Source organism: Chlamydomonas reinhardtii, chromosome 5, assembly GCF_000002595.2.
Source record: "Chlamydomonas reinhardtii strain CC-503 cw92 mt+ chromosome 5, whole genome shotgun sequence".
NCBI classification, from domain to species: domain Eukaryota; kingdom Viridiplantae; phylum Chlorophyta; class Chlorophyceae; order Chlamydomonadales; family Chlamydomonadaceae; genus Chlamydomonas; species Chlamydomonas reinhardtii.
This window is the reverse complement of record NC_057008.1, coordinates 757,512-778,188: the sequence shown is the minus strand read 5'-3', so window position 1 is coordinate 778,188 and position 20,677 is coordinate 757,512. Positions and strand designations below refer to the sequence as shown.

The 20,677-nt window shown below is 62.6% G+C and overlaps 5 protein-coding genes across 6 annotated transcripts in view; 2 read left to right on the top strand and 3 right to left on the bottom strand.

The window, feature by feature from the left end:
• Positions 1-2: 2 nt before the first annotated feature.
• Positions 3-2,816, bottom strand: CHLRE_05g248401v5 (uncharacterized protein). 2 transcript variants are annotated; one of them, XM_043062554.1, is made up of 4 exons: positions 2,161-2,816; positions 1,532-1,935; positions 909-1,184; positions 3-612 (listed from the first exon to the last, which is right to left on the bottom strand). In XM_043062554.1, the coding sequence occupies exons 1-4, from the start codon at positions 2,678-2,680 to the stop codon at positions 337-339; spliced, it is 1,476 nt and encodes a 491-aa protein (XP_042924596.1). In that variant the 5' UTR covers positions 2,681-2,816; the 3' UTR covers positions 3-336. The 2 variants fall into 2 exon arrangements, with proteins under 2 accessions (XP_042924596.1, XP_042924595.1); XM_043062555.1 differs by lacking the exon at positions 3-612 and having other exon boundaries at positions 875-1,184.
• A 673-nt stretch (positions 2,817-3,489) lies between these two features.
• On the bottom strand, positions 3,490-5,791 carry CHLRE_05g248400v5 (uncharacterized protein). Its single transcript, XM_043062553.1, has 6 exons — positions 5,568-5,791; positions 5,306-5,446; positions 4,918-5,063; positions 4,576-4,767; positions 4,339-4,426; positions 3,490-4,077 (listed from the first exon to the last, which is right to left on the bottom strand). The coding sequence occupies exons 1-6, from the start codon at positions 5,703-5,705 to the stop codon at positions 3,979-3,981; spliced, it is 804 nt and encodes a 267-aa protein (XP_042924594.1). The 5' UTR covers positions 5,706-5,791; the 3' UTR covers positions 3,490-3,978.
• Positions 5,792-7,856: 2,065 nt separating this feature from the next.
• CHLRE_05g248450v5 (uncharacterized protein) lies at positions 7,857-10,164 on the top strand. The gene is made up of 6 exons (XM_043062556.1): positions 7,857-8,080; positions 8,202-8,342; positions 8,584-8,729; positions 8,884-9,075; positions 9,237-9,324; positions 9,586-10,164. The coding sequence occupies exons 1-6, from the start codon at positions 7,943-7,945 to the stop codon at positions 9,682-9,684; spliced, it is 804 nt and encodes a 267-aa protein (XP_042924593.1). The 5' UTR covers positions 7,857-7,942; the 3' UTR covers positions 9,685-10,164.
• Positions 10,165-11,376: 1,212 nt separating this feature from the next.
• CHLRE_05g248500v5 (uncharacterized protein) lies at positions 11,377-13,850 on the top strand. The gene is made up of 6 exons (XM_001700719.2): positions 11,377-11,547; positions 11,641-11,709; positions 11,960-12,018; positions 12,431-12,472; positions 12,679-12,753; positions 12,976-13,850. The coding sequence occupies exons 1-6, from the start codon at positions 11,439-11,441 to the stop codon at positions 13,072-13,074; spliced, it is 453 nt and encodes a 150-aa protein (XP_001700771.1). The 5' UTR covers positions 11,377-11,438; the 3' UTR covers positions 13,075-13,850.
• Positions 13,851-14,019: 169 nt separating this feature from the next.
• CHLRE_05g248550v5 (uncharacterized protein) overlaps positions 14,020-20,677 on the bottom strand; it is a 14,897-nt gene continuing 8,239 nt past the window's right edge. Inside the window, exons 14-20 of the mRNA XM_043062557.1 lie at positions 19,744-20,471; positions 18,821-19,257; positions 18,134-18,343; positions 17,600-17,759; positions 16,958-17,071; positions 16,445-16,507; positions 14,020-16,141 (exon numbers count right to left, since the gene is read on the bottom strand). Coding sequence (XP_042924592.1) covers positions 16,043-16,141; positions 16,445-16,507; positions 16,958-17,071; positions 17,600-17,759; positions 18,134-18,343; positions 18,821-19,257; positions 19,744-20,471 — 1,811 coding nt within the window. The 3' untranslated portion in view covers positions 14,020-16,042. The remainder of the gene's footprint in view (positions 16,142-16,444; positions 16,508-16,957; positions 17,072-17,599; positions 17,760-18,133; positions 18,344-18,820; positions 19,258-19,743; positions 20,472-20,677) is intronic.

The following is a 20,677-nucleotide window of genomic DNA, read 5'->3' as shown; positions in this document are numbered from 1 at the left end:
AGCGTCTCACTGTCTTACATCCTTATCCCACGCATCGCGTCCTAGCAAGACTAGCGCAGCACATCTACCCTCGCCCAGTCGTCACGGCCGCCATCAACGCGCTGCAACACGCAGCACGCATCAGCACTCATGCACAGTGTTCCCCACGCGCACGCACACAGCGTACGTAGCACAGGGAACGCAGTCCCACGGCCCGCCACCCGGCCGCAGCCGCGCCCCTTTGATCTGTCAGTGACTGCCACGCTCGAGTGCTTCCTCGACTTCGCATTGTCAGTCTTAAAGCATCTCCCATGCTCATTAGCATCCGGTCACAGTACGTACGGTTTCAGGCGTTCATCAGCAGTCGCCGTGCCGCGCGATTGCCGCCCGGACCCAGGCCGCTGCACCCGCGTCCAGCCAGCGCTCCCCCTCCCCTGTTGCTGCCGTCTCCCCGCGCTCCACGGCCCCACTGCCTCCGCCGCCGCCGCCGCCGCCGCCGCCGCCGCCGCCGGCAGCTGCCACGAAGCTGACGGCAACGCCGCGGTCGCTGCTGGCAGTCAGGCGGCCGCCGCCGTCCCAGCGCCTGCGACTCTCGCCGGCCACATGCATAGCGAGGACGCGGGGCCGGCGCCGCTGCTGATGATGTTGATGATGTTGAATGAACCCGAGGGGGGGGGGTGGCAGCAGGGAGGAGATAGGACGGAAGCAAGGATGACAACGGGTTTGTTATGATGGGTAAAAGTGGGTTGGTGTCATCTGGTGGTATCAGGCCTCGTTGGCGTTGCCCAAGGGTGGCGTTGCACCGCGGTGGCACCCCTGGCGTTGTGCGTGCTGGGCGTGCGATGGGACTCATCAGCCACTCAGGCAGGCAGTTGCACAAAGGGGTCACGACGGGCCGAGCGAGGGCCGATCCGCTACCAACCACACACCTCGAAGCTGGGAAAGGAGTGCCCATCAGGCGCAGGCACAGCCCAGAGCGGCGAGCCGGAGTTGCCGCCGCGTGTGTCGCAGTCGTGGTAGGTAGTCAGCATCAGCGGCTCTAGGCTGCTGCTGCTGTTGGTCGCTGCGCCTTCGTCCGCCGCAGGCGCCGGCGAGGTGCCCGGCAGCAGTGCGGGGCCGGGCGGCGGTGGCGGGCGCGGTGTGCGCAGGCGGCAGCGCTGCGTCCACAGCGTGCCGTTGGGTCGGTTGTCGGGGTAGCCGGCAACCTGTGCGTGTGCACATTGCGATTATGTGTGTGTGTTTGTGTGTGTGTGTATGTGTGTATGTGTGTGTGTGAGTATGTGTATGTATATGTGTGCGTGTACATTGTAAGTATGTGTGCGCGTGTGTGTGTGTGTTACAATCAACAACAAAACAAAGCCGCCCGTGTGCGTGTGTGTGTGTGTGTGTGTGTGTGTGTGGACAGCTTACAGGGCATGCATGGCGAACACAACCGGACCGAAAAAATCCCACGCACTCCAACCAGGTGGGCAGCGTGAGAGGGGGAAAGCACAACGCCGGGTGGAAAGCACAACGCCGGGTGGAAAGCACAGCAGCAGCGCACGGCCCTTGCCTGGACCCATGCCGTGCCGCCTCCTCCCCTGCTAGGCCCTGCTGACGACGGCCCAGGCGCACATCCGCCGCCACTGCCGCCATCACTGCCGCTGTCGCTGCCGCTGCCGCCGCTGCCGCCGCTGCCGCCGCCGCCACAGCCCACGTCCATCCAGCCCAGCCGCCGGCCCAGCGGCTCTGCCAGCACCACCACCGCCACATCATACCGCTCCGCCTTTGCTGCTGCAGATGACTCCGCTGCTGCCGACGCGCCGCCTTCACCATCAACACTGCCGTCACCGCTACCGCCGCCGCCGCCGCCGCCGCCGCCACCGCTCCGGCCTCGCCGCTTCCAGCCGTCGGGCACCTCGGCGGCCCGCCACGTCACGCTGCCCTCCGGGTCCCAGTCTCCCGCGCCGTTGCGGCCTGTTTGAGGGCACAGACAAAGAGCAGAAAGACGGCCGGGAGGGGAAGGTGGTGGCAGGTTTTTGCCAAGCAAGGTGCTGGGTTCGTTGACGGCGCCCGCTCCTTTGCTAGACATGATGCAAGCTGCGGAGTAGTGCGTCGTGGCTTGCCAGCATGCTGCGACATCCTGCGACTGTCACCCTGCCTCTCCCTTCCCTTCCCTTCCCTTCCCAACAGTTACAGCACCTGCGCTGAACTCCAGACCCGGCCACCAGATGCGTCGCTCCGGGTCGTACACGCAGTGTGCCACGGTTACCACGTGGCACGGCCCCGCCAGGAATGCCGTACAGCCGTTCCTCAGCTGCCCCACCAGCCGTACAGGGTACGGCGCCGGGCTGCGCACGCGTGTCAGCGCCAGCAGCGACGAGTCGGCGCCGCCACCCCCCTGCTGGGCAGGTGCTGGGGAAGTGGGGGCGTGGGTGCTACTGCGCGGAATTGCGTCGTCGCTACTGCTATTGCTGCTGTTGTCACTGCTGACACTGCGGCGTTTGCCGTCCAATGAGCTGTCAACAGACGGTGAGTGGGCAGCGCGGGGGGCTTTGTCTTCGAGCAGAGCGCGACGCCGAACGGCATTGCTGCTGTGTAGCGAGCCAGATGTGCGGGCCCACACGGTGGCGGGGGCGAGCTGGGAGGAAAGCGCGAGCGCGAGCAGCGCAAGCACCGGCGCTGCCCTTGGCACGTTTCCTCGACAAGACCCGCGGGCCATGCTGAATTCCGCGTCTTTGTGTGCTTTAAAGCAATTACAGACTGTAAGGGGTGCTGAGCGAACTGGTGCGTGCAAGAACAACTCAAGGGCTGAAACTGCTATGAGTAGGGATGGCGACCCTGGCCCTGGCCTAATGAACATGTTCTAGCCATGGTCATGGCCCGAGCGTTCGAGCAAGCTGTCGCCGCTACCCACCCATGCACGCACCTCGGGGGAGGCCACACGTACCCGCAACTGCCTGCGAGGCATGGGACAGCTCCCTGGCTCACCAGGGCAAGAAGGAGCGTCTGGGGAGCTCAGCACACGTCCCGCCCGGCCGCGGGTGGGTTCCTAGTTACAGCAGCATCGCATGCACTCTCCCATCATCAACTACATGCATGCCGAAGCGCGCTGATATGCGAATGCGCAAGTTGATGTCGTCGCTCGGCAGAAGCATAGGAAGCCGGCAAGCGGTCACAAAAGCGCAAAGGGACATGTTACCTGGAAGCCCGTCATAAACGCTGGGAACCGGACAGTGTTCTAGCGTTTATATTGGGCTGGCCGGGGTTGTTGGGCTGGTGTGCGGCAGGTAACACGCACGCTGGAATGACTCTGGTACAGCCTTGAAGGCATGGCTTGGAGAAAGAACTTTTTGGAACGAGCACGGCTGCTTGCAAGAAGAGCGGAAGCATGACCGTTTGGGAATGCGTTCGCAAACAGATTCCACCTGTGTAGAACGTGGTGCACGACAGCGCGGGTAAAGCCGTGGCCGTTCGCCTACTAGCTAGCGTTGGAAGCCAACAGAGAAGCGAGGATCAGAGACGAATTCGAGGCGCCATTGTGTTGCAAGAGTTGGAAGGGTGACTTGCACTCTGTAATCCGACTCTTGAGCTTGGACCCCTGAGAGCTATCTACACTCGGGTGATCAATCCGTTATCTATATAAGCCGTACATCCCGTATTGACCCTGCAAACGCAGATTGCTGTACATACGACGGGTACTACACCATGCCTACCTAACATCCACCATGCCAAACACCGTCTATGACACGTTTCGTCCGCCTGACGCCATCCGGTGCGACACTCACAAAAATGCCATACATGGGCAAGCAGTGCTAAGCAAAAACGCCCGTAGGCTACAGTTTTCACGCAAAGGATAAGCTTTGGCAGACGCGTAGGGGTCGCGGTGAGTTCATGCAGCTTTTCGCAGCCTTAAGGCCCCACACCACGCAATGCGCCACCGCCTGTTACTGCCAGGCCGTGGATGTCAACGGCCCGAGCGCACCGCAACCCAGAATCGGGCGGCCGGCCGCCTGCTTCTTAGGCGATCTCGGTCACCTTGCCGGTGGCCAGGTCGTACACGCCGCCCACGATCTTGAGCTTGCCCTCCTTCACGAGCCCCTGCAGCACGGGCGACACCTGCATGCGCAAGAGGGGCCGGGTGCGCACAACACAATCAGCGGCGACACAAAGAGACCTATTCAGTCGCTCACGGGCATGCGTGCGGACTCTCTGGGTGCCGTACAGCCAGGTTGTCCAACACGCCCAGTGCACCGACAGAGGGCCGGCGGCAACGTCTTCTGCCAGCACCCGGGAACGGCGCTGCTATCTCCCCCCTCTTGTTACCCAGGCCCATTGCGGGTACTTACAACCCCCCTCTTGTTACCCAGGCCGGCTCACCTTGAGCTGCTCCATCTGGACCTTGACGTTCTCGGCAATGGCACCGTCAACGTCGCCAGCCTGAGCCTTCTTGCAGGCCGGGCTGATGCTGTGGGTCGGGAAGCAACCGCCACACACAACATGATCGTCACGCAACCGTTTTAGGGAAGGACACGCAAGAGCCCCGGTCCCACTGCTAGATCCACTTGAAGATGCACACAGGCAGCAGCGCTCCCCGCCCTTTGCACACAAACGCACCTGTAGTAGAGAGAGGAGATGACGCCAGGCACGGCGGCGCCGTTCATGGTGGCCGCCACGGCGCCGCAAGCGCTGTGGCCCAGCACCATGAGCACCTTGGAGCCCAGGACGGCCGTGCCGAACTCCAGCGACGCCGTGATCTCGTTGGTCACGATGTTGCCGGCCACGCGCGTCACGAACACGTCACCGAAGCTGCAGATCCGGCAGCAGCAGCACGGAGCGGTCAGCAGGCGTGTGCAATTGCAGCCCACCGTGGCCCTGCCCCATCCCACATCCCGGCCCACCTCGCAGCCCGCCTCGCGCCCACCCACGGCGCCCGCCCAGCTGCGCACGTCCACTCACCCCTGGTCGAAGATGATCTCGACAGGCACGCGCGAGTCGGCGCAGGACAGGAAGGCGGCGAAGGGCTTCTGGCCCGCGGCGGTGGCCTTGACGCGGTCCAGGTTGCGCGTGGGGTGCGAGTCGTGCGGCTTGTTGTTCACGAAGCGCTGCAAGCGGGGGAACGGCCGCAGCAGGGATGGGGGACGGACTTAATGCGACATCTCGGCACCCCGCCACCGCGCCCCGGCCGACCTAATTACGCTGCATGGGAGGCATGCGGTGGCAGACACGTTGGCGGATCCACGCACGCACGCACACCAACAGGGACTTGCGCCAGCCACCCCCAGCAAAGCCAACCAACCAACACACGGTGCCAGGCAGGCCTGAGCGACCCTCCTGCGCCACCGACCTTGTTGCCCTCGCGAAGGTACTCCAGGGCCTGGTCGGGGTCCGAGGGCGGGTTGGGGTGGGCGTGGAGGTGGCGCATCGGCATGCACGCGCCCATGCACGCCACGCGGCCGCAGCGGCAGCTGCAGCCCTTGTTAACAGCCTGAGGAAGCAGGGGCGGGGCGATGCGAGGTTGGTGTCACCAGCAGCGCTGCAGTCCATGCGGCATGTGTGCGTGTGCGGCGTGCATGCAAAATCAAAAACGCTTGCTGCTGCTTGCTCACCGAGGCGCCGCCCAGGGCGGCCGCGCGCTGCGCGAGCAGCGCCGAGCCGGTGCCCATCATGGCCGAGGCCTCGCCAGCCTGGCTGCGACCGAGGGTCGCGAACATGCGCAGAGCGGTAGCGACATTCCGCGACGACATGGCTGCAGGTGCTGCTGTTGCTGCTTCGAGAAGACAGGTATGGCAGTGCAAATTGCTGAAGCGAAGTAAGTTCGCGAGGCAAGTCGCAAGTTAGTCGTTTGATTTTCCTGAGGTAGGAGCGGCTTATAAACACTAAGGGCGCATTCCACCGATACGTAGAAATTCGTGGCGAGTTCCACCAACGCCAATCTCCAACCCGCCAACGCCCTGACCCGGCGTGTTGCTGGCATGTGTAATTTACGAGTGCAAACTGCGGGCGCGATACGACGAATGCATCAGGGGTTTGGGGAGTTCAACCCGGCGGTTGCGGTAAAACCCTGAAACCTGCAACCGCCTGGATTCGGGCCCCCGAACGGGCTTGGTCTCTTGGAATTTTGAAGTGGCCCGCGCGAACCTGAAGGCGAGAATATAGACCTATATTTAATACACTCTACTAAGTCTGGCGTGCCGGGCGACCGTAGGAGCGAGCTCCGAAGCTTGGCCAACATCCATCGTCGACATGCCGTCCTGCACAGCCGAGATCACATGCAAGTTCTGCGGGGTTGAAGCACTGGCACGGGCAGTCTGGCCCAGCAGCTTCGCGGTAGAGGGGGTCTCGTTGGCCTCGAAGTTAGCACACACCACCACGGAACCATCCTCACCCGCGCTGCGAGCGCCGCCCCAACTTGCGCTCGCCCCGACCCCACAAAATTGGTTGTAGCAAATGTCCGGCCAGAATTCTAACCTTATGGGAGGGAAGCTTGCACAACCCTACACATGATCATTGCCAGCGTGTTAAAATCACAGTCCGAGTGTGTCCCGGGTGCCGCACGGCCCTTTCCGTGCGGGGGGTCTTGGGGGCGGGTAGGGGGATTCCCCGACGCCAAACTTGTCCCCCCCGAATCCCCCACGCCCCAGTCCCTCTGACTCGCTGGTTGGCTGGCAGGGCCTCAGAATATTCCGTATGGTATTTAGGTACATAATGTTACAACGAAATGTATCCCGGCGCAAAATGCGAGGCTCTGCCAACCGGCATTTTTGTGACCGAGGTCCCTTGACAGTTGACAAGTCATTTTACCAGCACCTGTCCTTTGCCGTGTATTCGACGTTTGAAGCTTAATGGACTGACTCTGCGGACAGGAGGCTCTCGTGCACACATGCTGCACATTCCGCTGCATGTCGCGAGGTTTGGTCTTTTTGGACGGAACGGCGTGTATGGGCACACCCCCAAGCGAACCCGGCTTGCCCAGGTGTCTCTCTGGCTGCAGTGGCTGGATCACCAAGACCCGCCCACATCGACCTGAGGCGAGCGCAGACCGCCCACCCACTTTGACCAGCAAGTCAATACTGCACAGACGGAGGGACTGGGCGCGTGGGGGACTCAGGGGGGACAAGTTTGGCGTCAGGGAATCCCCCTACCCGCCCCCAAGACCCCCCGCACGGAAAGGGCTGTGCGGCACCCGGGACACACTCGGACTGTTTTTAAACACGCTGGCAAGGATCATGTAGGGTTGTGCAAGCCTCCCTCCCATAAGGTCAGAATTCTGGCCGGACATTGCTACAACCAATTTTGTGGGGTCGAGGCGAGCGCGAGTTGGGGCGGCGCTCGCAGCGCGGGTGAGGATGGTTCCGTGGTGGTGTGTGCTAACTTCGAGGCCAACGAGACCCCCTCTACCGCGAAGCTGCTGGGCCAGACTGCCCGTGCCAGTGCTTCAACCCCGCAGAACTTGCATGTGATCTCGGCTGTGCAGGACGGCATGTCGACGATGGATGTTGGCCAAGCTTCGGAGCTCGCTCCTACGGTCGCCCGGCACGCCAGACTTAGTAGAGTGTATTAAATATAGGTCTATATTCTCGCCTTCAGGTTCGCGCGGGCCACTTCAAAATTCCAAGAGACCAAGCCCGTTCGGGGGCCCGAATCCAGGCGGTTGCAGGTTTCAGGGTTTTACCGCAACCGCCGGGTTGAACTCCCCAAACCCCTGATGCATTCGTCGTATCGCGCCCGCAGTTTGCACTCGTAAATTACACATGCCAGCAACACGCCGGGTCAGGGCGTTGGCGGGTTGGAGATTGGCGTTGGTGGAACTCGCCACGAATTTCTACGTATCGGTGGAATGCGCCCTTAGTGTTTATAAGCCGCTCCTACCTCAGGAAAATCAAACGACTAACTTGCGACTTGCCTCGCGAACTTACTTCGCTTCAGCAATTTGCACTGCCATACCTGTCTTCTCGAAGCAGCAACAGCAGCACCTGCAGCCATGTCGTCGCGGAATGTCGCTACCGCTCTGCGCATGTTCGCGACCCTCGGTCGCAGCCAGGCTGGCGAGGCCTCGGCCATGATGGGCACCGGCTCGGCGCTGCTCGCGCAGCGCGCGGCCGCCCTGGGCGGCGCCTCGGTGAGCAAGCAGCAGCAAGCGTTTTTGATTTTGCATGCACGCCGCATATGCACACATGCCGCATGGACTGCAGCGCTGCTCGTGACACCAACCTCGCATCACCCCGCCCCTGCTTCCTCAGGCTGTCAACAAGGGCTGCGCCTGCCGCTGCGGCCGCGTGGCGTGCATGGGCGCGTGCATGCCGATGCGCCACCTCCACGCCCACCCCAACCCGCCCTCGGACCCCGACCAGGCCCTGGAGTACCTTCGCGAGGGCAACAAGGTCGGTGGCGCAGGAGGGTCGCTCAGGCCTGCCTGGCACCGTGTGTTGGTTGGTTGGCTTTGCTGGGGGTGGCTGGCGCAAGTCCCTGTTGGTGTGCGTGCGTGCGTGGATCCGCCCACGTGTCTGCCGCCGCACGCCTGCCATGCAGCGTAATTAGGTCGGCCGGGGCGCGGTGGCGGGGTGCCGAGATGTCGCATTAAGTCTGTTCCCCACCCCTGCTGCGGCCGTTCCCCCCCTGCAGCGCTTCGTGAACAACAAGCCGCACGACTCGCACCCCACGCGCAACCTGGACCGCGTCAAGGCTACCGCCGCGGGCCAGAAGCCCTTCGCCGCCTTCCTGTCCTGCGCCGACTCGCGCGTGCCTGTCGAGATCATCTTCGACCAGGGGTGAGTGGACGTGGCGGGCAGCTGGGCGGGTGCCGTGGGTGGGCGCGAGGCGGGCTGCGAGGTGGGCCGGGATGTGGGATGGGGCAGGGCCACGGTGGGCTGCAATTGCACACGCCTGCTGACCGCTCCGTGCTGCTGCTGCCGGATCTTGCAGCTTCGGTGACGTGTTCGTGACGCGCGTGGCCGGCAACATCGTGACCAACGAGATCACGGCGTCGCTGGAGTTCGGCACGGCCGTCCTGGGCTCCAAGGTGCTTATGGTGCTGGGCCACAGCGCTTGCGGCGCCGTGGCGGCCACCATGAACGGCGCCGCCGTGCCTGGCGTCATCTCCTCTCTCTACTACAGGTGCGGTTGTGTGCTAAGGGGCGGGGGGCGCTGCTGCCGGTGCATCGTCAAGCGGGTCTAGCAGTGGACGGCGCGAGTGGGACCGGGGCTCTTGCGTGTCCTTCCCGATAACGGTATTGTGACGATCATGTTGTGTGTGGCGGTTGCTTCCCGACCCACAGCATCAGCCCGGCCTGCAAGAAGGCTCAGGCTGGCGACGTTGACGGTGCCATTGCCGAGAACGTCAAGGTCCAGATGGAGCAGCTCAAGGTGAGCCGGCCTGGGTAACATGAGGGGGGTTGTAAGTACCCGCAATGGGCCTGGGTAACAAGAGGGGGGAGATAGCAGCGCCGTTCCCGGGTGCTGGCAGAAGACGTTGCCGCCGGCCCTCTGTCGGTGCACTGGGCGTGTTGGACAACCTGGCTGTACGGCACCCAGAGAGTCCGCACGCATGCCCGTGAGCGACTGAATTGGTCTCTTTGTGTCGCCGCTGATTGTGTTGTGCGCACCCGGCCCCTCTTGCGCATGCAGGTGTCGCCCGTGCTGCAGGGGCTTGTGAAGGAGGGCAAGCTCAAGATCGTGGGCGGCGTGTACGATCTCGCCACCGGCAAGGTGACCGAGATTGCCTAAGAAGCAGGCGGCCGGCCGCTAGATGCTGGGCTGCAGTGCCCTCGGGCCGTTGACATCCACGGCCTGGCAGTAACAGGCGGTGGCGCATTGCGTGGTGTGGGGCCTGAAGGCTGCGAAAAGCTGCATGAACTCACCGCGACCCCTACGCGTCTGCCAAAGCTTATCTTATGTGTGAAATACTGTAGCCTACGGGCGTTTTTGCTTAGCACTGCTTGCCCACGTATGGCATTTTTGTGAGTGTCGCACCGGATGGCGTCAGGCGGACGAAACGTGTCATAGACGGTGTTTGACATGGTGGATGTTTGGCTTGGTACATACTCGTCGGATGTACAGCATTTTGCATTGCGGGGTCAATACGGGGTGAACAGTATAGATAACGGATTGATCACCCGAGTGTAGATAGCTCTCAGGCGCCCTGACCTCAAGAGTCGGATTACAGAGTGCGCGTCACCCTTCCAACTCTTGTAACATTATGGCGCCTCGAATTCGTCTCTTATCCTCGCTTCTCTATTGGCTTCCAACGCTAGTAGGTCCGCTCTGGTTGATCCACCGAGCGTCCATGCATGGGCATGACGTCGCCCATGGAGCACGCCGTACTACCCGGACGCGCCTTGCAACCCCCGCGCTGTCCTCCGTTCGTGGCGCATTTCGTGGCCGTTGCTGAGTCAGAACCTGATGACTACTATTACTCAGACTTCGGTGCCTGTCAATTCCTTCGCAGTTAGCATCTCGCGCAGCGTGCTGCCAGCCCAGCCGCGGTCTACCTCCAGCCATCCAAAATCTGCAGCAGGGCGTTCATGGCTTCAATGGCCTGAATAACTGTGGTTGGCAACATATCGTGGGCGGCAGCGGCCAGCCAGTGCCAGCCACTGCCGCAGCCGTTTCTAGCACCCGCAGCCCAGCCCTTGGTACGGCCCCGATCGCACCTCAGCCCCCCAAGCCCCCCACTCGCAACATCTCCGCGGCCGCCCACCAAGAGTACGCGCAGTGGTACAGGTACCCAACTTGCGTCAATATCCGCGTTTCACTACAGTCTGGCAGCTTCTCTAATGCTTTCCGTACAACCAGGTATCCAACTGTGAATCTGTTATTCCAGCGTGGCTCACAACTTGCACCCGCCGGCGCCGCACGCAACTGTCCGCTCCCAGCCGCACCGTGTGGCAACAGCCAGCCACGCACGCTCGACTTCAGCCCCCAGCGCAGCTTCCCAGCCGTCCGCCTGCGCAACTACCCGCCCCCAAGTGAAATGGCGTCGCTACTGCTGCTGCTGCTGTTGTCACTGCTGCCACTGCCGCCTTTGACGTGTAATGAGCTGTCAAGAGAGGGTGAGTGGGCAGCGCGGGGGGCTGTGTCTTCAAGCAGAGCGCGACGCCGAACGGCATTGCTGCTGTGTAGCGAGTCAGATGTGCGGGCCCACACGGTGGCGGGGGCGAGCTGGGAGGAAAGCGCGAACGCGAGCAGCGCAAGCACCGGCGCTGCCCTTGGCGCTGCTGGCGGGGTGCGGCCACGTTCTCGACAAGACCCGCGGGCCATGCCGAATTCCGCGTCTTTGTGTGCTTCAAAGCAATCACAGAATGTAAGGGGTGCTGAGCGAACACTTGGCGGCGAGCGGTTTAGACGAGACGAGTGTTGCACTTGCATGCGCGTCTCATTTTTGGCAGCTTCAATTCCGGTTTACACATATTTCATTACGCTATACACGTACTCTACATACCAAGCGTAGTACTTGAGCAAGTGCTTGCAACTCCAGAAAGATGCTTTCGACCATCGGCCGGTCCGCTCGCAGCGGCCAGTACCTGCTCCGGACGCTCAATGCGGCAACTACAGTGACGCAAACCTGCAGCGCGGGCTTCGCGACAGCCGGTGCGCGCAAGCTTGGCGCGAGGCACCGACACATCGCACAACTTGCTTGGCCCGGAGCTCACGTATTGGTTATACTTGGCGCGGCTTGCACAGGTGCTCCTGACCGTGTGGTGGAGGTGACCAGCGACCAGGACTTCTCAGCTAAGCTGGCGGATGTCGCAGGTGCGGAAGTGCCGTGCATGGCCACTTGGGACAGGCCCAGAGGCAGGCGCTTCTTTCGTGACTAGCACAGCAGTGGGTACAAGGGCGTATCCCGGCGGTGGTTGCTGATGTCTCCCCTCTGTGGGAGCTGACGCGGCAGGGCACGGCAGGGGGGCTGCGCGTGTCTGGGCGTGTCTGGGCGTGGGCTGGGCCCGGGAGTCTCACCTACCTTTCGCCGCGCTTCTTTCTCCATGTCATATGAGCAACACAGGCAGCGGTTCGCTCATGATATGCGACTTCACAGCCAAGTGGTGCGGGCCCTGCCGCATGGTGCGTGCCAGGCGTGTGTGCGTGTGCATGTGCGTTTGTGTACGTGCATGTACGCTCACGTACGGGGAGCGGCCGGGGCCGGCACCAGTGCTGGGGTTGGAATCAGGGGTCGGGGCCGTCGGTCGCTCGGACGGAGGGGCCTCACCCATGCCAGGCGACCAGCAATGCTACGCCACGATGCGTGCCGTCACTGCGGCTCAGTGTGTGCCGTATTACGTCTCGCACAGCGGGTTTTGCGGGCAGGGCAGGAGTCCAGTGCTTGCTCTTCGGCGCGTGTCCGCGTCTTCCGCGCGTGCCGCATGTCACTAGCTTTTTCGCGCAGAGCTTCACACACCTGTGGCGACTCTTCAGATCCGTCGCCTCCCCTTACATCTTGTTGTGCGTGTTTCTCTGCCAAAATTTGATCCCACAGATTGCGCCGGTGTTCAGCTCCCTCTCCAACAAGTACACAGACGTGAGTGGTGGAGCGTGGAGCCCAGTCGCCAGACGGTGGCGGGGCCTGACGGGTTCGCGTATTTGGCACGTTGCCACGGGTTGCAAACGGAGCGGGTCGGTTGCTATCTGAGAGAGAGGGGCGGCGCCGACAGGCTATAAGCCAGGCGCCAGGAGCCGAAGGGGTGGGAAAGGAATACAATATTGTTTTCCTTTGTGATGCCGCAGGTGACGTTTGTGAAGATTGACATTGACAACACCGCGCTGGGGAACACTGTCAACGACCACAGCATTACGGGCGTGGTGGGTGGTGGGGGTGGCGAGTGGCGGGTGGGGAGCTGTGGTTGGAGAGTTGTGGGTGGGGAAAGATACCACCGTGTAGGCGTATACGTAGTGCATGAGCACGCCTGAGGACGCTCTGGTCAGTCAGCGGTCGTGCCGTATTCAGCCCACCCTCCTCCACGTGCGGTACGCACAACCCCTTCTCCATGCTTGTGCCCCTCCGCCACCAACATGCCCCCGCAGCCCACGTTTGTCTACTACAAGGGCGGACGACGCGTGGAGAGCTTCAGCGGCGCCCGAGCCGACATGCTGGAGAGCCTCATTCAGAAGCACGCAAAGTAGTTAGCAACATAGTGGAGAAGCTTAGGAGCAGCTTCGGAGTAATGAGCTAAATGTGCGGGCGCATGGCGCAGAGGCGTGTTGTGTCGAGGCAGGTATTTCTGGGCGTGAATGTGGTGTCTGAGCATGTGGCGTGTACCGATGGAACGCCAGCAGTGTCTGGTGTCGTTGTGTCTGGTGTGGTTGTGTGCAGCTGCTAGCAGGCCAGAATGAGAGGAGAGCGTTGGCGCTGACGGAAATGTGGAATTCAAGGCTTAGGCAGGGGTGGGGTCGGGTGGAGACGCGGGCAATGTGATGGAGACGGACGTAGATTTGGAGGTGGGGGCGTCCCAGTTACAGCGCCGCAATGGGCACCAGTTGGGGTGTTCAGATTTCAAGGGATGTTGCGTTTATGAATGGCCCTCGTTCCTGGCCCGTAGCCACGGTCTGGAGGGTGGATTGCTGCGGCTCCTGAAGTGCAGCAGTGGTGTTGCGGGTCCCATCTACTTACTGCACATGAGTTATGGAAACTTGCACATGGGTCATGCGAGCTATGCGTGTTACGGTGTTGCAGCAGGTGGGACAGGGCCTGCATGTCATTGGCTCGGCATCAGTGTGTGGGCACGTGATGATGTATGGGGCAGGGCAAGGTTTGACCAGCTCAGGGGATGAACGCCGGCTCTGGATGTGGGGCTGTGAGTGGCTGTAAGGGCACGTCCGCAACCATGACCCGATCCTGTATGGTATAGGCCTTTTCGGTTGCTGCGGCTATGCCCCACCATCTGTTAACCTCTTGCGGGCATTCTTTCTCCGTCATCACGTGCGGTAAAGGCCCACCCACGCATGCACCGTGGCCCGTGGGCCATCCTCGGGTTGCCTGACATCCGGCCGCCGCCGGGCACAGAATGGGGCACAACACACCCTCAGCACAACACCGATTCTGCTCACAGCGAATGGGATGAGACAAAGCAAAACCATACAACTGCAACCTCATTAGCCTCTATAGCCTTTAGAGCATGGCTGCACCTGATCTCTCATGATCGCGGTGGTGTTGGGTGTGGGGGCGGGGCTGGTGGATGGAGGAGGAGAGGGAGCGGTTCCGGATTGCAAATCACATGCCATCACTGTCATCACGCCGTCCGGCCTGGGGTCGTGATGTGAAGAGCGGCTGTCAGACCTGCGGCCTGCTCAGTGTTAGCCCCCTTACACCGTTCCGGTTACCGCCTGTCCTACCTAGGAGCACATCACGGACCTGCTAGGAGTAGACCAAACAGATTGTTGCTTCGTGTCGTCGAAGCGTGTGGGAACGCGGACCCAGGTCGTCTGGGCACTGACAGTCCGCTAGCGTGGGGCGCAGTTAGTTACACAGTACGGCGCCAAGTCATTGCTACGCCTGCCCACGTTCCACATCACCCCGTGTGAAGCCCATTACCGGTAACCCCAGCTGCGACGGCCACAGCGGCGGCAGCGCACCTACTTTTCCGTCCCTCTCCTCATCCCGGCAAATGCAAGTATGTGATCAAACGCTGCCAACGTACGGCCTCCCTGACTTGAGCATCTCTAGCCTTCTGACCCTCGAAACTCAGCAAGAGCGCGGCCGTCCTTGCATGAGCAAAAAAGAGAAACAGAGTCCGTCGACTAGCACACGCTCATTCAGCTCGACTCTATCAGCAACTTCGTCTTATTCTCAGAATTCTTAAAAGCGGCTCCAAACGCTCTCAAGCCCGCTACTTCAGCCTGTGTTGCTGAATCTCTTGCCACTGGGCACTCACGCCTGCTCATCACGTTTTTCTACTTATTGCCACGCCCCGGACCCCCGTCAACCAGGCAGCGTCCTGGGCGACGGCAGGAGCCAGCAACAACTCATGCCTGCAGTCATTATGATGCGACACAGATGATGGGCGTCTGTGTCCGTGCCGTAACAGACACGCAGCTGATTTCTCTCTCGGGTCCCGACACCCTCTCAATACGGCGCATTGAAGGCAAACGTAAACCAGGAACTCAAACAGGTCACCTCACATCCAATCCAGGTGCCCGCAAACAAGAAACACACGCGCCCCGCGCACCCATGCGCACTTGCATGGCAGACAACACACCACAACTGTTACAAATCCTGTTATCGGCTCACCTTCAACGCAAACCCAACCTTTCACCCGCATTCGTCCGCAAACACACACATTCACAAATATGAGCGGGGCGAGGCATCGACCTCTAGATGACACCCGCACAACACACACTGCGCTGGCAAAGACGCGCTCATCTCATGTACACACCTCTATCTAGCCACCTTCAGTAATACTTCGGCAAACCGGGGAACACGAGTACGGTATGCACATCGGATGCGCGTTACGTGTCAGTGTTTTTGAGTTGAAATGACATCCTCTCCGTCGGCGCGGTGGGGTTGACCCCGACACATGCGCCGTTCCAAACAATCACCTTGTGGGCCGCGGCTCTCCCGAGCGTCACAGCTGTCATTGACACTCGGCAGGTCTCTCTGCAAATTGCTTGTGCCGCAAAAGAGCAGCCGTAACAAGCACGCACAGTTATCCCGTCGCTCGGTTGAAGTTTGCAGCAGTGCGCACTCATTTGGCGAGCACGGTGCGTCAAAACGTGTGCCCATCACTCCGCTCCAGCTCCGTTTATCCCACAGCCCCGCCGCACCGCGCGTGGACTCGGCCGGCCGCTCCCGCCTCCTCTGCTTTCGCCTGCGGCCTCCCACTCCAAGCTCCCAACGGCGACGTCCGCCTGGCTAGCAACTTGGCGTGACGTCTGGCCTGGCTAGTTTGGCGTAACGCCTGGCTAGCCTTCTGGCGTGACGCCTGGCTAGCCTGCTGGCGTGACGCCTGGCTAGCCTTCTGGCGTGACGCCTGGCCCCGCCGCACACACACGGCCCCCCATACCCCATAACCCATACGCGTGGCCCGCGCCTGGGCACTTCCCTCCGGCCGCGGGCCCCTGCCCGCTCGCCCCCATCCCCTCCCGCCGCCTCCTCTCACAGCACGCGAGTGTTGTAGGAGCGGCAGTGCGGGCAGGAGTGGTACACGAAGTGGAAGGGCGCGAAGCCCATTTTGCCGCAGTCGTTGCACAGCACCTGAGGCAGCACGTGAGGAGGGCACACGTAAGAAAAGCGTAGCGGTGGAGTTAGCACTCGTTGATTTAATCAGTAGCTGTAGCCAGGGGAGGGGGAGAGCACAGTGTTGATCCGCAAGCGACCCCCCTACGACCGGCCACACCAGCCCCTCCCCAGCGCCGCCCCACCGCCGCCCCACCAGGCCGCCCCACGCCACCCACACAAGCCCCTCCCCACAGCCCCTTCCCACCGCCGCCCCACTGCCGCCCCAGCGCCGCCGCCCACGCCGCACACACCACGCAGTAGCCCCACGCACGCACGCACCTGCTGCATGCGTCCCGAGTACTCGGGCGGCAGCCGCTCCGCCGCCAGCAGCGAGTCAAGCATCTGGGCGGCGATGGAGGGGGAGGGGGGGGGCGGAAAGGCGGGTTGTAAATACCAGCCCAAACTGAACCAAACCAAGCTAAGGGGGTTACATTCATGATTAATTTGGGAGTAGCGGAGTTGTAGCCAGGCACATTGAAGAGCGTCAGCCAGACAGTCATACAGTCGGCGAGTCAAGCAGCTGCAGACGCCAACCCTGACGGGCAAGGCAACCAGGCTGCGCCGCAGCCAGGAATAATGCGCCAAGTGCGGATGTCTGGCAGAGAAAGACTCGCAACTGGCCTGCTCCCACACATGCGTACCGCGCCGCCCGCCACAACCGCCAGCACATCGTTGTACTCAGCATTGACTCCCACTCCCAAGCAACACACACGCAACCCCGCGCCTCTCTGGCCCCCCAAAAGCTCGCAGACACGATCCCCGCCCCTGTACCCCGCCCCCGCAGCCCCGCACCTGGAAGTAGACGGACATGTCACCCACGGACTTGCAGCACAGCGGGCAGGTGTAGTTGTAGCGGGTGTAGGTGGAGAAGCAGGTGCTGTGCATGAAGTGCCCGCACGGCAGCTCCTGCGCGGCGGCGGGGCAGGGGCATATTCATGATTAATTAAGAAGTGAAGGCGTAGGGGGAAGCCGTTCAGGTGCAGGACAGAGTTATCAAATCACAGATATAAAGTGCCGGCAGTATGAAGGGGGAAGGCAGGTGGTAGTGGTGTGGGAGGTTCGGGACACGGCTCAGGTTATCGTGTCCTGCATCCTCGTGCCCCTTGTTTGCTTACTGTGAATGGACGCCACACACCCCGTTCCCACCCCACCCCGCGGCACCCCGTCCCCCATCCCTCCCCGCCTCCTTCCCCCAACCCACACCTTTCACACCTCCTCCTTTCCCGCTCTTCCGCATTGGGTTCAATTCCGTTTGCGCGTGTATCTACACACACCCCAGTGCATCCTGTACCGCATTTCCAACCATCTTTGCAAACCCCTCCCCCTCTCCCTCTCCCTCCACTCTGTTGTCAAGCATCGGCCACGCTCTCCTCCTCGCTCTATTGCATTGGGTTTGGTTTAGTTTGGGCTGGTATCTACAACCCCCCGCCGCACCTTGATGGGCTGGCTGCTGTCAAACAGCGCCTCATGGCACACGGGGCAGTTGCCCTCGATGCACTTCTCGCGGCACTTGTGGCTGCTGAACAGCGACAAGCTCATGCAGGCGTTGCAGTTCATGCAGTGGAAGAAGTCCACGCCCAGACCGCGGCCGCGCCTGTAGGGCGGGAAGGGGGGAGGCGTGGGGGAGGCGTGGGGAGGGGAGGGTTACAGTCATGACTAGTTAAGGAAACGGTAGGGAGGGGGTTGCACGATTAAAAATATGGGGAACAGGATACAAGCAGGGGTAGTAAAAGTTGAAGGGGAGCCGGCAATCAAAGAGGCCGCGACAAGGGCCTCCCGTCCAAGGCGCGGTGAGTGCGAAACAACCTGCTTAGTTTCCTGGTCTGGGTCCGACTGCCAGCCTCACCCCAATACGCCACCCCGCCCCGCCCCGGCCCGCCCGCCCCCAACCTCAACCCCCCGCCCAACTCCCCGCCCAACCCCCCGCCCCAAACCCCAGCCCCAAACCCCAACGCCAGCCCCTCACACCTGCACACGTTGCAGAAGGGGCAGTGGTAGATGTCCTTGCCGGGCTCGTCATCGAAGAGGTGGCAGATGTTGCAGTAGTAGCGCGCCATGTTGGCGGCGCAGGCGCGGCAGGCGGCCGCCACGGGCTGCCGCTCGCCGCAGGACATGCAGCGCATCTCGCTGACGGCGTAGCGGTCCATGCGGTGGTCAGCTGCCTCGTCGTGGCACAGCCTGGGGGTGGGAGGTGAGGAGGGGGAGGTTGGGAGGAGGTGGGGGTGGGGAGGTGAGGAGGTGGTGGGGGTTGCAGGAATGTTTGGAAAAGCGGGTGGGTGGGGTTGCATTCATGATTAGTTAAGGAGCTACATACCAGCCCAAAGTAAACCCTAGCAAGGAACAGTAGTGGGCGGGTGGTGGCGGGTGGTGGCGGTGTAACGGTGGTTGGGTTTACAGACTGCGCGGTATGTACCCATTGCACCGGCTGTCCTTCCGAAAGCCACGACCAGCTTTCTCTCGCCCACCCCCGCGCCCTTCCGGGCCCCACACCTCCTGGGCCTATATACAGCGTGTTGTGACCGCGCCCCTCCCCCACCCACTCCCATATAACTACCGCCCCCATCCCCTGTCGCCTCTGCCTGTTGCTCCGCTGGTTTGATTTAGTCTCGGCTGTTGTTTACAACCCCCCATCTCCCAAACTCCCCAACTCCTCACCTGCAGGTGTACACGCCGCCGCAGCAGGGCGCCACCAGTTGACACTTGCGCTGGTAGTGGCCGCAGCCCAGCACCCCGCCCGCCGCGTCGTGCCACGTCTGGTGCAGCTGCCGAGCGGCAGTAGCACCAGCGGCGGCTGTAGCAGTGGCTGCAGCAGCGGCGGCTGTAGCAGTGGCTGCAGCAGGCGAGACAGTCGCGGCGGCGGCGGCGGCGGCGGCGGCGGCGGCCTCCGGCGCCGCAGGCGTGCCGTGACCGCACGTGGCGCCGGCGGCGCCGCTGCTCATGATGCTGCTGCTACTGCCGGCAACCGCGCCGGCGCCGAAGGTGCTGCTGCTGCTGCTACAGCCGCCTGCGGCGGCGCTGCTGCTGCTGCTGCTGCCGTGGGACTCGCACATGCGGCGCTGCTGCGCGACGATGTACTTGGACACCATGATGTTCTGGAGGGGGCGGGGTGCGGCGCGGCAGGTTGGGGTGGAGTAGAGTGGAATATAACGGCAATCACGTTGGGTACCGTGACACAGGTTGCACTACCCTCAGTCAAGTCCCGGCTACCTGGCGACTTCCTTTCGTCCCGCCGGAAGCCAAAGGCCTAAACCGTGGGCCTAAACCCTGCGCCTGCCCCTGCCCCTGCCCCTGCCCCTGCCCCTGCCCCTGCCCCTGCCCCTGCCCCCGCCCCGCCCCGCCCAGCCCGTGTCTCAGCCCCCTCCTGTCCCGCCCCGCCCCGCTTCGGCCCTCCCCGTCCTCCTCCTCCCCCACCTCCCCAAACACATACAACACACACATTTTTTTGACACACACACACACGGGCTTTCGTTTCGTTTGTTAACACACACACACACGCGCGCACCCGCACCCGCACACACACACACACACACACACACACACACACACACACACACACACACACACACACACACACACACCTGCATGAGGTAGGCCTTGCGCTCCGGCTCCAGTGTGGGGTCGTTGGACACGCGGTGTATGGCCGCCTCCAGCTGCTGCTGGTTCATGCGGAAGATGTCCTCCCAGCCAGGACGGAACGAGGAGCCCGACGCAGAGGCGGAGGCGCCTGCGCCCGCGCCTGCGGCGCCGGCGGAGGGCGTGTGCGGCGGCAGCGGCGGCGTGGCACAGGACGGCCGCGTCGCGGGCGCAGTCGGTGAGGTTGGTGCGGCTGCGGCTGACGCTGCCGCGGCTGCGATTGAGCGCGGCGCCGCTGGCGCTGTCCCCGCTCCCGTTCCCGTTCCTGCGGTCGGGCCGGCGCTTGACCCCGGAGCCTCTGCCCCCGCCCCCGCGCCCGCCCCTGCGCCCGCCCCCGCCAGGTACTCGGCCACGTGCTGAAGCGGCTGCTGCTGCGAGTGGCTCAGCCGCGGCAGCGGCCCCTGATGCTGCTGCTGCTGGCCCTGCTGATGCTGCTGCCCTTGCCCCGGGTACCCCTGGTACTGGTGCTGGGATGTGCCGTACTCGTCGCCCACTGCTGCCGGCCCCGCCGCCGCCGCTGCTGCTGCCGCCGCCGCCGCGGCCCCCGGCGCGGTCCCCGGCGGCCCCACTGCTCCCGCCTGCACCGCCTCCAGCCACTGGTCAAACATGGTGTTGCGCGTGGCCTCACGCAGCGAGTCCATCATGGCCTCGCGCTCCTCCTCGCTGAACGTCTCTGTTGTTGTTTGGGGTTTTGAGGGGTTTGCAAAAATGGTGTTGGAAAGCGAAGGCGCAGCCAGGAACAGTTGTTTGGACAGTTGGTTAGGCAGGAACAGCGAGGCGAGGCGAGGGCGTACACACGCACGTTAGGTGGAGCCGTTGCGTACGTGGCGTACCTACGGCATGCGCTGCTACCAGCCCTCCCCTCCCCTCCCCTCCCCT